This window comes from Achroia grisella, unplaced genomic scaffold, assembly GCF_030625045.1.
Source record: "Achroia grisella isolate CSIRO2021 unplaced genomic scaffold, CSIRO_AGI_Agris_v1 utg900, whole genome shotgun sequence".
Lineage (NCBI taxonomy): Eukaryota > Metazoa > Arthropoda > Insecta > Lepidoptera > Pyralidae > Achroia > Achroia grisella.
Window position 1 is genome coordinate 6,263,780 of NW_026713059.1, and position 15,084 is coordinate 6,278,863.

Genomic DNA, 15,084 nt, shown 5'->3' on the forward strand with positions numbered 1-15,084 from the left:
GGTAGGTTTAGTAATTCAAATATGATTCTACATATTGAGGAGAAGAGGATTGTAAGTAATGTGCCATATCTGGACTCCATCGTGGATAACTCCTGGTCACTATTGTGCTAACTGACCTCACTTCATTCACTGAGACCACATTAACCTATACCGTCAAGCAGGCGTGTTTCATTAACAAAAGAATAATATGGGACTACTTAAACCTGTACATTTGAGAGACCTACTTTTGTTTCTGATCAGTATGACTGACGAATATTTGTAGAAATACGACGTATCCGACCCTCGGGTATGAGAAGATGAGGTCAAATTATTAATGTATTAAATTAGTGACAATATTAATTTTGTTAGCAATGAGGTCGATTTTCACACGTTTTTTAGAAATCATAGTGGTTAGTTTGTTGAGCTAAGTAACCTGTTTAGATTTTTCTGATTTAATAGTTCTCCGCCACCACATAGCTACTTACTATTAACATCAACTGTTAAAAAAACTCTAGGGCAGCACTGCATACCAGGTGCAATAACATCAGTACGCACTATGCTCCGACAAAACAGACCGTGGGTGAAGTGGATGGGGACGTATTTCTATATCGCATGAGTTTTGTACGGCACGTCTCAGTCGGGTACGCCTATACAAAAAAAATGCTGAACGACCTAAATTGGCGAAAATAATTGATCTTAATTTTACATCGTACTGTGAAATATAGCTTATTCCTGCTACGGAAGAATCGTTATTACGTTATGACCTATCGACATCACAGAGACAGCCTTTCGAATGCTTAAAAAAAGATATAGGGGATATCTTTTCTTTTTAAACAGTTGACTTTGTCTTTGTTAATTGACCTATTATTGTTATGTTATGTATATATAATATATATTATAAAAATATAACAATTCACTTTTGACATATCTATGTCAAAAGTGAATTGTTACATTTTTGACTACCCTTATAAAAGGTTTGCTACTAGAGACATTGTAAAGCAACGCAGAAGGCTGATGTTTGGTCGCTCAGTTACGTAAACTCACGTGTAGCGTGACACTGGCGGGTCACTCCAATGGTGACCTCCCGCACTTATTTTTTAAAGTAAATTGAAACTACATTATAGTAACTAATTTGTTTTATTGATGCAATAAAATAACTCTTTAGATATCTACTTACAAACAACCCTGACCAATTTGTTTTTGTCTGGAATTAGCAGCATTACTATTAACTGTATACATATACCTATATATAAGCTATAATCGTAAAAATTTATTTATAAGTCAAAATACATTTTTCTTGTGTTCTGAATGTACAAATAATAGTTAAAATAGTCATATAGTAAGTATATTTCTAGATGTTTTACAATTAGGATTATAAAATAATTAGTTATATTTTATTGTAGTTCACAATGATAAACCTTAGATTTGTACCTAAAGATGTTCCATAGTCGAGCCGATCGTTGTAAAGAAACTAAAAATAAAAAATATAAATATGATAATTATGAGATAATAAACAAAATTGTATAATATAAAAAATTGCAATGCAAAATTTTTCCATAAACCTTCCTTTTACGATTGCCTGCAGTTGATAGCATTGTTAAATGTCAAATCAAGTCTCACCGAAACTCGCGTTTAACAATACTAACCGAAAACATAATATCTGTAGGTACTATTTGTTGTAGCTATGTGTCTAGTTCGGATTTCCATACATCCAATAGATACAACCTTATGTGTTATTCAATAATGACAACCACTACTAATGCTAAGAGATGTTAATGTACATTCTATAAGTAAGGTTATCGATAAATATTAATAATTGCGGTATTATTATTTATTAGATTAGTAGTTTTACAGGTATAACGCTGGAGCTCTTGCTATTTCCTACGATTTTCTATCAATCTCTGTAATTGTTGATACACCACTACTCAACTTTTTTGTTGATCTGCTGCTTGATATACCCGTTCCTTGTTCTGCCCCTCTTTCATTTCGATTTTTCTTTCGATAATACCATAATTCATCTTTTTTCTTCAATTACTTGTGTAATGAGGAAATATAATAAAATATAGTTAAAGTTTATACTGTTGCTGGCAGCTTGTCTACCATTCTTTTTATAAACTTTATATTTTTGATATCTATTTTTTATGTCTCTTTGACTACTTCTTGTTACTTTCTTTGTTTGCTTTTTTAATTAAAATAGTAGGTAGTTGTGTTCCCGCGCCAGTCACATATATCATTTGACTTATTGGGCGCAAGATTTGGTTTGTCCAGCAACCCATGTGCAATTTTTAAATCTACATATGAGCTAATATATAAATGTTGTCATTATCGAATAACAGATGGGGTATATCTCTCTTAGGACATATCCCCTACTATTCGTTTTAGATATAATGTATATATTTAACTAATTTCACACATTAGTTGTTGTATTTAGCGAAAGTATCGGCATGATTTTGTATTTACGAAGCTTCCTAACGCTGTAGATGGAATCTTTTGTTAATTTTATAAATCTACTATATACATACCTACGAGTATATGTAGGTATATATTACAAAAGGTAGGTTTATATAAAAATTCTTTCGAGGATTTTCGGGAAGAAGTTTCGGGAATTGATTGAAATTTGAATGGTTTCAAATTTCAATCAATTCCCGAAAGTTCTTGGAAATTTATTACAAAATATTATTTTATTAAGGTACTACTGTGGACAATATGTATGTATATGTTGTACAATAATAAAATTTAATAACAGTTAGTCCTCAAGTAATTTTTGAAATGCGTTAAATCTAGCCAGTTGTGCGCTATTATTAATAAATACGTTCGAAACGAGCCCTGCCAGTCAACAAGAAATTATAAACTAGCACTACAGTTAGTTAACCACATTATGATGTTGCTATTCTCAAAAACGACTACACTAAAAATAAATTAAAATAACGGAATACATCAAAAAATAGTATAGATATACACCTCTAAATTGCATAGGTAACATTGGACATCGAGCATAATTTATGATTAGGTATTGCCGAGATAGTAAGATAAATTAAGGAACACTGACATCGTTATTATCTATGTATACTAAAGGATGCCGCCATACATCTACATGTATTATCACATTTTGTAAAAGGTACCTATTTACGATATTCCAGGGTGGGTTCGCTAACCCCGCGCCACCATCCAAATAGATATTTATTAATTTGCTACATTTTTCGACGATACGTACAAAACTCGGTTAATTAAGATAGTGGTCAGTTCCGGTCGGTGGTGGAGGATCGGCGGACATTGGTGCGCTGCGGGATGACGAACTCGGCGTGGTGGCGCGGCGTGAAAGGGTTGGTGGGCGCGAACGTGGCGGCGGCGGGGGCTCCGGTGGCGGCCGGGCCCGCGCCCGCGGCGGAGGCCTGCCGCGTCGGCGGCCGCCGGGCCGGGCTGCTGTTGCCACTGCCCCCCGTCCTGCCGTTACCGTCACTAGTTTTTATTACGTTCGGTACTACATGTGCTGTAGAGACCGTCATAATAAAAACTAATTAATATCTATTTATTTATATATCACAGTATTAAAAACATACCAAACACATGCATACAGAATGGTTACGATGTTACAATTACTTTGTGACGTCTATAAGCACCTGGACCTTGCAATACATATTATGAATTCATTTCATTACTTTTATTATACTTTACTTTTATTTCTGCTAGCAGAAAGCAGATTAGCAGAAATAAAAGTACATTAAATATTATTATGTTATTAGTCAATTGCGACATCGCTTTTATCCTCCAGATACTGATGATCTGACTGATGCATAGGTAGATGCATGCAATATATATATATTCTGTAGTTAACACTATTTGGTAAATGATAGATATACTTGGTTGCTGCACTGAAGTCGGCCGCAACGGACATCTGTCGCGGCGGTAGAGCAGGCGGCGGTCCGATCGGACGACTTCCGGTCGCTGTGGTCCCAGAACTCCCACACACCGAACCCGTGCGTGGTGGTATCTACAATGTAAAAACTTAGGTAATATCTTATCTATACCAAAAGTACATTATTAAAAAACGTAATGCTTACTTATTCACACTTTATATTTTATGGATATATCAGTAATATGGCGTATAAAAATATTGAAGTCACATTATATTTTTATAAATTTAATGATAGACCACTGACATGTATGAATGAATAAACATTTTGATCACAAGATGCTTAATGAATGAGTTTATGGTAAACCGGTAACGAAAATTAGGCACAAAGATGATAAAATATGAAATTTGTTATTTCTTAATTTACTTTTACTACATCTAAATATCATTTAAGCATTTTTGTTTGAGTAAAGTTTTCACAGAAAATTACGATACACGATTGTTGAATGGGGGCTTAAATAAAAATGGCTACCAATAATCATTCGAAACATGGAAACTGTATAAATTGTAGATTTAAATCTACAGTTTAGACAGATGTAATTGCAATTTAAACAACTGCATTTTGGATTCGGATTAGAGTCTTCACAGAAACTTTATGCCAGGCACAATCACATTGTGGAATTACGTTCCAGTAATGGTATTTCCGTGCTGGTACCATACGGCCGTACTTCAAGAAAAGAGCTTATCCGTAAAATATCGGCAACTCCCTCGGTGGTGCGGGACTTATGGGCGGCGGTAACCACTCGCAACCAGGTGGGCAAGTTCGTTTGTCGCCTGTGCTATAAAATAAACGTACCAGCGGCGGATCGGGCGGTCGTGGCGGCGCGGCGTGCGAGTGCGCGCGCGCCAGGCGCTGCTGCAGCGGCGCGGGGGGCGGCGGCCGGCGCGGGGGGGACGCCGCAGCACCCCCCTCCCGGGACTCCGCCACGGCGCTCCCCTCGCTCTTAGCGAACGTCGCCCGGGCTTCCCCCGCACGATTCACTGGCGATCTCCGCTCCGTCTGTTACGTATAAAACTTTGCTAGCCGGTATCCACTATAGTCTATTCTTTATCTTAGAGACAAAGACGTTATTTATGTTGCCAGCTTTTTGCAATTCTTAAATAGTTTTGTGCTACTACCGCAGATTATTTTAATTACCGATTTATAGCAGTAACACTCATATAATATCTATGTTTTTTATTAACATTTAAGACGCATTAACACAAAATGAATATAGAATTGTTACTGAAACCATTTAATATTGTATGTTAATAAACGGACCCCAAGATAGGTAAAAATCGCTGTAACAATCTTTACCTGTGGACTTGTCTTCTGTTTAGGCGAGATCGCCTCGACCTCGGCTTTAGGGCTCCGCTGTGCGTGTGAGGAAGGCGACACGGGTGTCACGTTGGCTGGCAGAGCCGGAGGCACGCGCGCCGCCTGCTCTAGGATCACTTTTTTCTGTTCGTGGCCTGCCGCGAAGTACGAGAACACGCATAACACCGCATAACATATCTGGTCCGCCTGTAAAATAGATGAAACAATGTCATGTATTACATGTTCGTCCAGTACAGAGCGATGATTTACTTCAATCCCTTAAATGGCCGTCTGTCAACACGCTATTGGCACACATATCTGTTAATTTGAAAATAGAACTATTAAATCCTTAATAATTATCACTTATTCAAATATTCATATACTATTTATTACACTCACAAGTTAAAAAGACGCCACTGTCACACTCTATACTACCACCTTTTAATGTTCACGTAATATATTGGTCACGAGCATATAGCATGCGAACTATGTAGGTAACCCTAACCATACACCTAACTTAGTCATGATTTCTCTTTAATTACTTGTACACTTTGGGGTCGGCATAATATTGTTTTTATTCCATTCATCTCTGTTTTCCTTGCCTTTTCTCATTTCCATATAGCAATCCATAGTCATTGTCATAAAATGTTCCACTGGGCACTAGGGTCGTTTTTTAGATTTTTCTTCTTATATACTTAGTGTTAGGAACAATGTTGTTTACGTTTCCTTGAGGCAACTAAGTATATAAGAAGTCTCCGAAGTAAGAAGAAATGAGTCTCCACGATCTGATCTATGAACTACAAAAAGCAAATCGTAAAAAAAAGTTTCGCCTAACAATGCCCATGTTTTGGTTGGTAAAACTTCTTCACTCGTTCTTACCTATAAATATATTTAGCATTTATTTTACTTTACTACAAGCAGTTTTGATTAAACTGATGTAATGTTCTGTCAAGTACCGTTAGTAAGTGTGTACTTGGTTTTGTAATTCCAAAATAGGCTCATAAATTACAATTTAGCTTTTGGCTCGTGACAGCGTTCTGATCTTATTAATAACGTAATTAAAAAAGATAAATAATGAAAAGCATCGACCGATACATTTTGTCAAAACATCCTGTAATTAAATGTAATGAATAGAAGAATTATAATACAATATAAGAGATTAATATAAAAAAACTAGATATATATTACCAAAATTTGTTAATGACTTTTGTGTCAGTTTAATAAACGCTGGGTTTTTTTACTTAAGTACTGTTTAAACCTAAACAAAGCGAGTATTGCAATTTTACGGCATAAAGGCAAGACAGTGAGAGCAACGGATTAAAAATATTACAAAAAATATAATTATATATTTTTTCGTAACTATTAAACAGAATGAATAAAATAGATATGAGACTCTTTACGGAATGCTAATTTATAGATCGTTAATTTCACGAAAGGTGACAGACGAACGCCTCGCTTCCTTTGTAGATGGACGACGTAATAACCAAATGCGCTAATCGGAATCCATACGAATGTATGTCTCAATTAAGAAACCTTACGAGTAACCGACTATGTCTTATTAGCGTTAAGCTAATAAGACATAGTCGGTTACTCGTAAGGTTTCCACAGGAATGCTAATTTATAGATCGTTAATTTCACGAAAGGTGACAGACGAACGCCTCGCTTCCTTTGTAGATGGACGGCGTAATAACCAAATGCGCTAATCGGAATCCATACGAATGTATGTCTCAATTAAGAAACCTTACGAGTAACCGACTATGTCTTATTAGCGTTAAGCTAATAAGACATAGTCGGTTACTCGCACCTATAAATGATCTTGAGTTTATTAATAGTTCAGTGCAAAAAACGTTGTTGAGTCTAATCTAATACTTCCTGAAGAGAACTTACTTTCCTTTTCTTAAGTGGTAGAGCAAGCTGTACGACCACACGTGGTTGTTCAGCTCGATTGGGCCGCTCGAACCGGGAAATACCACACCTCGGCAGAAAACCGGCGTTAAGCGTTATCGCGTTTCGCATGATGAGCTGTAGGTTCCGGACGCCCCTCCCCCTCCCTCCCCCTATCCCTTTCCTACTTCCTTCCCCTACCCACCCCTTTCTTACATACCATGGCAGCGGATTACAAGAGATTTTTACCCCAGGGTGGTACCAGTAACCATATTACTGGAGAATCCACCCCTGAGATATCACACTCAGGCTCCCCTGCGAATTCTGGGGTGGGCAATACTCCGCTCAATTTGGCCAAAAGGAAACCGAGCAAATATCCATCGGCGTTTCCCTTGCTCATAGTCATTTGCAACATCAGGGGAATTCATTCCAATCTCAACGCCGTTCACCACCACCTAAAGACGGCGAGACCGGCTTTGCTCTTCCTTACGGACGCAAATATCCTGTCCCGACGAAATTTCGTACCTGACCTACCCTGGATATAAATTGGAACACCCTTTTATTCCACGGGCCGGTGTGTGCGCTTATGTCAGAGAGGATATTTGTTGTCGCCGTCTTGGTACACTTGAAGGTACTGACCTGTCCATTTTATGGTTGCGTGTAGATTGCGATGACCACCCCCGCACCTATGCATGCTTATACAGGTCCCATAGCGGTAACACCGAAACTGACCGACTCATTGAACACGTCCAAATGGCTACAGATTTTTTGCTCTAACAGATTCCCTCCGCTGAGGTCGTGATTCTAGGTGATTTCAACGCCCATCACGCTGAATGGCTCGGTTCACGTACCACCGACTATGCGGGGAGATCTGTTTATGGCTTTGCTTTGGCATATGGTTTGACGCAACTGGTATGCTCGCCTACGCGAATTCCTGATGTTGTTGACCATATACCTTCACTGTTGGACCTTCTGCTGACTTCTCATCCGGACGGATATCAGATCTCTGTGGAAGCCCCACTGGGATCCTCTGATCATTGTCTGATACGGAGCGAAGTGCCTCTCACGCGTCCTTCTTTGCCGCGATCTATTGGTCGACGTCGTGTTTGGCATTTTAAGTCGGCAGATTGGGATGAGATGCGAAGTGTTTTTGCATCTTACCCATGGGGGCGAGTTTGCTTCGCACTGGACGATCCTGATGCATTAGCTGAATCTGTCACCGATGTAGTATTTCAGGGAATGGAGATGTTTATTTCTAATTCCCTGGTACCTGTCGGTGGTAGATCTCAGTCCTGGTATGGCGGATCCTGTAGATCGGCGTCGCGCCATAAGCAGGAATGCTTCCGTGCCTGGATTGCAGCTGTGAAGTCGAGTGATCCAGATACCAGTGCCCATAAAAGGAAGTATAACTCCGCTTCCAGGTCCTTCAAAAGAGTTATAGGCACAGCGAACTGCGCAGAGAGGATAACTCGTTGGCCCAACATGCTAAAGAGAAGGCCGATCTCCTTGGGTCTCTTTTTGCATCCAACTCGACACTGGACGATAGGGAGCAATCACCGCCGGTCATCTCGCGGTATGAGACTTCTATGCCAAAGGTAAAATTTACCCAAAAGCTGGTACGTAAGTCTCTTTTCTCCCTAGATATCCACAAGTCGAGTGGGCCTGACGGTAGTCCTGCTATTGTGCTCAGGACGTGTGCACCTGAGTTGGCTCCGGTACTAACGCGTCTTTTCCGGTACTGCTACTCTACAGGTGTAGTCCCGAAACTTTGGAAGACGGCTTTGGTTCATCCGATCCCTAAGAAGGGAGAACGCTCAGATCCAGCTAACTATAGGCCCATAGCCATCACCTCCTTATTCTCATATAGATCATGGAGTCGTTTTTATATATTGTCAACCGTCAACTCCTACGATACCTAGAAGTGAACCAGTTGATTTCTGATCGTCAGTATTACATTATATGGCTTTCGCCACGTTCCCAAACGAAGGGTCGGTCGGCTGGTGATCTTCTAGCGTATTTGACACATCGATGGGCAGCTCAGAGGCTATTGAGAGTAAGGGGGAGGCCATATCTATTAGTCTGGATATTGCGAAGGCCTTTGATCGGGTTTGGCACAAGGCTCTTCTTTCAAAGCTACCATCCTTTGGGTTGCCTGCGAAGTTATGCAAATGGGTCACCAGCTTTCTCGCTGATCGGAGCATCAAGATCGTTGTCGATGGTGCTTGCTCCGACCCACACTCTATGAATGCTGGTGTTCCACAAGGTTTTGTGCTATCTCCAACTCTGTTCCTTCTGCATATCAATGACATGTTACAAGTCAACGACATTCATTACTATACGGATGGCAGTACCGGAGATGCCTTGTACAGCGGCCATGCTAATATGTCGCAGGCAAAAGTTATAGAGTACCGGAACAAACTTGTGTCTGAAATCGAAAGTTCACTCTATCAAGTTTCGGTTTGGGGTCAGGAAAATTGTGTTCAATTCAACCCCAAGAAGACACAAGTTTGCGCGTTTACCGCTAAAAAGATTCCATTTATCGTATCTCCTCAGTTTCAAGACACTCTCCTTGATGTGAAGCCAAATCTCGAGGTCCTTGGCGTTGTTATATCCAGTGACGTTCAGTTTTGCGGTCATTTGGAGGACAAGGCTAGCTTGGTGTGCTCAGTAGAGTGAGACGGTATTTCACGGCGGCCCCTCGCTTGTAATTATATAAGGCGCAGATCCGGCCGCATATGGAATACTGTTCTCATCTCTGGGCGGATTAAAATAGATGTTGCACCACAATACCATCTGGGCTAACTTCCATTTGACCGCGTTCAGAACCGAGCAGCCAGAATCATTGGTAATCAACGTCTATGTGACAGACTGGACCCATTGGCTTTGCGGCGAGATATTGCATATCTGTGCATTTTCTACCGCATATATCACGGGGAGTGTTCTGAGGAATTGTTCGGATTAATACCAGCTGCTGAGTTTCAACACCGTACCACCCGCCAGAAACTGAAATACCATCCTGATGATCTGGATGAATGGCGGTCTTCCACAGTGCGGAACACAGGGGACAAACGAGCATGCGGCTCACCTGATGGTAAGTGATTACCGCCGCCTATGAGCACCCGCAACACCAGGGGAATTGCAAGTACGTTGTCGGCCTTTTAAAAAGGAATAAGCTCTTTTCTTGAAGGTTTCAATATCGTATCGGTTCAGTAGAGTGAGAAATACCATTGATCCGGCCGCATATGGAATACTGTTCTCATCTCTGGGCGGGAGCACCACAATACCAGCTACTTCCATTTGACCGCGTTCAGAACCGAGCAGCCAGAATCATTGGTAATCAACGTCTATGTGACAGACCTGGAAGGCGAGATATTGCATATCTGTGCATTTTCTACCGCATATATCACGGGGAGTGTTCTGAGGAATTGTTCGGATTAATCCAGCTGGATTACCGCCGCCTATGAGCACCCGCAACACCAGGGGAATTGCAAGTACGTTGTCGGCCTTTTAAAAAGGAATAAGCTCTTTTCTTGAAGGTTTCAATATCGTATCGGTTCGGAAATACCATTGCTGGAAGGTGATTCCACAATGTGGTTGTGCGGGGCAAAAAGTTTCTAGAAAACCGTACTGTGGAAGACATTCATCCAGATGATCAGGATGATATTTCAGTTACTGGCGGGTGGTACGGTGGTGAAACACAGCAGCTGGTATTAATCCGAACAATTCCTCAGAACACTCCCCGTGATAGATGCGGTAGAATATGCACAGAGATGCAATATTTCGCCGCAAAGCCAATGGGTCGAATCTGTCACATAGACGTTGATTACCAATGATTTTGGCTGCTCGGTTCTGAATGCGGTCAAATAGTAGAAGCTGGTATTGTGGTGCTCCAGCCCAGAGATGGGAACAGTATTCCATAACTTTTGACATTACCTATGTAACCAACTTTTTGCGATTATATAGGCTTGTGGAACTATCGGAAATTAAATGTGTGCGTGTTTATTTAAAACGCATTAACACAAAATTATTAAAGTAGGTATAGGTATAATAGATAGGTTGTTGTTTCAAAATAGATTTCTTCAATTGACATACATTTCAATGGAACAAAGACTAACCGCCTTTTTTATAAAACACATGTATATTTAAAATATTAAGCATTTGAAAGAAAAACACAAAATACCGTAAAAAATATATATTAACGTAAACTACAAAGATATATTTTTTTGTACCGTTTAATACAAAGTCAGTAATGTAATGTATTGGTCAAAATAAAAAAAATTGGTATCGCAGCTACAGCAGCTACAGCTGGTAACATTAGCTGTAGCTGGACAGTATCCGAGATTAAAAAACAAACTTTAGTACCTTCGTTAATATTTATTCCATCCATCCATCCATCTATTAAGAATTGGGTTAGGAATTAGTGAAAATTATACTAATTTAGCAATATATATAAATAAAATTCAAATGTTAATTATGGCTGTAGGAACTGAAAACAGCGCCAGAATAATAGCAAAATTATTCCTGAAATATTAAGCAAATATTTGTATATTATATACTATACCTGTTCAGTATAATCAAGCAGCAGATTTGAAATAATACTAAGTAAAATTATAGTTCAACAAATATAGCGATAGAAGAAAAAGTCATGCAAAATAAAAATAATAATCTGACAGTACATACATCCGTAGGGGCTATGAAACGTAAGGTGCATAATGCAGTTGGGTTCCATGGGTCTCGACAAAGTACCGAGAAAGCCATATGGAGAAGAAACGGTGAAGGTCAAGCACTACTTTCTCTGCCTATAACATAAGACACGAGAGTAAATGAATAAAACAAAAACAGATAGGTATATAAACATAAAAAAAGGATGCTAGTATACACATATAACATAAAATACTTGCCATAATAGATTTGTACTTCCTCTGTAGTATTTGCCTCGTTTTGGGATCTGAAAAATATCAAACGAATGTTTTTAACACTTTAGGTACAATTAATTGTCAAAACAAAGAAAATAAAAACCTTTATGGAAATTCTTTAACAATTACGTACTCAACATTATCGTTTACATAATTAAATAAAATTGAATTAATCGTTCATTAAACTTAAATAATACATATACTATAGGGATATTACGTAATTTACATATGAGAATAGACTTCAATAAGTTACTATGTGTCTAAATCTCGACCTCTGCTGTTTTATAACTTAATTATTATAACAATATTAAAACTATTATATATTATTACAGACAATAGGTAAATTTATAAGAAAGTCATCAAATACCTAACAGTAGATTATACTATCAACTTGGAAATTTAGTGTAAGTATATGATTTGAAATAAGTTTCAATTACAATTTTCTAATGAGTTCTTGAAGGAACGTGATATGTCCATGTGATAAAATACATCTAAATACCTAAGCTGCTGCAATGATAAGAACCGTTTACTTGGAATAATATAGTAATATCCCACAAAGATTAATATAGAGCGACGACTCTGTTTCTATTGTTTCTTTGAGGGCTAGATGTATACTGGAAACTAAGCAGCGCCTATATATTTGAATACATTTTCTTATAAATACATACATAATATAAATAATACGTAATGTAATTATTTGTATTGACCTGACTAATATCAAGACAAACACTTATAGCCGTGAAAATATGTGTATCGTATTGGAATCGATCACTACACCATTGAAAGGCAATTCCTATTTAGTTAGTTTAGTTTAGAGATCAAATCGATCTCTCTCAGTGAGTCCATGATTACTTCGTGTGCTTACCACAGTCGTAACTCGTAGTGTTATAGTTTCAATTACAATAGATATATAAATATTTTTTTACAAATCGATTTCAATGTTAATAAGTAAAATACTTACTAAATTCTTCTAAAACGAAGATACCTCCGTTCTGTGTGAAGCATTTTCGAATATGATCGAGCCGCACAAAGAACTGTAATTTAAAAAGTGCAGGATTATATCGGTGAATATATATCGTCCATCGTCTGTGATGTATGCTATACTTATATATATACAGACATTATCAGTGTTTATAAGAATTTATATGAGGCTGGCCAAATAATACTATAGAGACGTGAAAATTAACAGAAACATGAGATTTACGAATAGGCATCTCTATCTTCAACTAAACAAATGAAAATATATATTTGCGTTGACAAATAAAACATTTTATATGTATATAAAAAGTTGTAGCACGAATATATGTATATAATTTTAGAAATAATGTCAAAACAATATTGTTTGACCCTTAACCTATATTTATAATAAGTGTGAAATGTGGTTACTGGTCTATTTAAACGTAATATAATAATTTTATTAACACACGTTATTATGATTTGTCTAGTAGTAGTACATGGTTATCAATAGGATTTTTATTCTGAAAATAACTACAAAACCTTAAATTTTGTTATTTAAACATATTAAATTATTTGCATATTCAGAGATCTAATAAAGTTTAGTAATAAACATTTTCTCTGACAATAGAAATATACCTACATATTATAGATACATATTATATTAACTATCTAATATTATAGTTCCTTTCTTTAAATGCAAAAATATTGAACTTGCACAATACAAATTTATATAGACAAAAAAATACTTGGTAGTAATTAGTCAAATAACAGTACCAATTTTTTGTGCAGAATCTATATAATAAAAACATAAACATTGGACGTGTAAAAAAAACATGCAAAACTATCTATTCAAAATCACTCTTATGCATACATGTATATTGTACCTACATATATCGCGATATACAGGTACATGAATCTTATATTATAAATTATATATGTTTCATGTACCTACCCATATTATGGTATAATAATTACGAAAACATAAATTAAATTACAAATATATCTTATACAATCTACCTTGTTTAAAATTAAGGTAACTGACAACAACATACATTGCATGCATTGTACTGCTCTAAAAAAATATGCATTCTACATGCGCAATGCGATAAAGGGCAGGCTTTTTAAAAGCTACATTTCGATACACTATACCAACATACCTTTAAACAATTGGAGTACGAGCAAAAATATTTTAATAGTATTGATGGGTATCGAAACGTAGCTGGCTCCACAACATTATGCATTTTACGAACAAAAATTCAACGCACTCGTCGGCAGCTTTTAATACCGAAAGAAAATACAAGTTGAATTTCTGTGTATCGAAAGATTCGGCAGTGAATAGGAGAGTGGAGCAAGGCGACGGCGGCGCGGCGAGGTGAGGCGAGATGCGCGGGGAATGCAAAAGTGAGGAAATATTGTGAGATGCGAGGTTGTAGGAGGCGCTTAGTTTAGGTGCGGGTCGCAAGGAACCAGACATGAGTATGAGTACAGGGTAGTGGTCAAGGTAGAGGCGCGAGGTGGGTGTGCGCATGTGCCAGGTAGCTAGGTGTGGGTATGAGGTGGAGCGAAGTCGGATACGAGGGTGCAGGGTCGTGACGAGGTTGCGAAGTAGGCGCGAGGTCGGGTGCGAGGTTGCGAGGTGAGAGGAGAGGGGAGTGCGCGACTGGCCCGGGGCAGCACCAGAACTTGTGAGATGGCGAATGCTCTACGACTGACCTCGTGACTTGCGTCCGTAAAGCTTTAGCGCTGACGTGACGCGCTCGCTCGGGCTCTAGGTGATAAGGGACGAACGAACTAAACCTCGACACAATGTGCGAGAGCGAAATATCGAGACCGCTCGCCGGACGATCCACGATAACGAATGCAAGCTGTCGGGTGCGATAATATAAACAGATAATAAACAAAGGGCGTCTATGTGCATGCACGACCGCGCGCTTCGGCGCTCGCCGCACTCGGGAGAACTAATACAACGCTAACAACGGCTAAAAACAATCGGTAAGCCTCAAAACTACAAGTAAAGCCCTACGACCTCGAACGATCATCGCTAATAGCGTGTCTCACGGTAACCGTGACAGAGATCATAAAGGTCGTAAAGGTCGCCATTACTAGTGTATGAACCACTGTGTACCTCGAAATCCTTT

General features: G+C 38.5%; 1 protein-coding gene across 1 annotated transcript in view; it reads right to left on the bottom strand.

The window, feature by feature from the left end:
- Window positions 1-3,063: 3,063 nt before the first annotated feature.
- LOC131853158 (MAP kinase-activating death domain protein) overlaps window positions 3,064-15,084 on the bottom strand; it is a 41,078-nt gene continuing 29,057 nt past the window's right edge. Inside the window, exons 35-40 of the mRNA XM_059203981.1 lie at window positions 12,951-13,023; window positions 11,975-12,021; window positions 5,190-5,396; window positions 4,689-4,892; window positions 3,840-3,970; window positions 3,064-3,423 (exon numbers count right to left, since the gene is read on the bottom strand). Coding sequence (XP_059059964.1) covers window positions 3,219-3,423; window positions 3,840-3,970; window positions 4,689-4,892; window positions 5,190-5,396; window positions 11,975-12,021; window positions 12,951-13,023 — 867 coding nt within the window. The 3' untranslated portion in view covers window positions 3,064-3,218. The remainder of the gene's footprint in view (window positions 3,424-3,839; window positions 3,971-4,688; window positions 4,893-5,189; window positions 5,397-11,974; window positions 12,022-12,950; window positions 13,024-15,084) is intronic.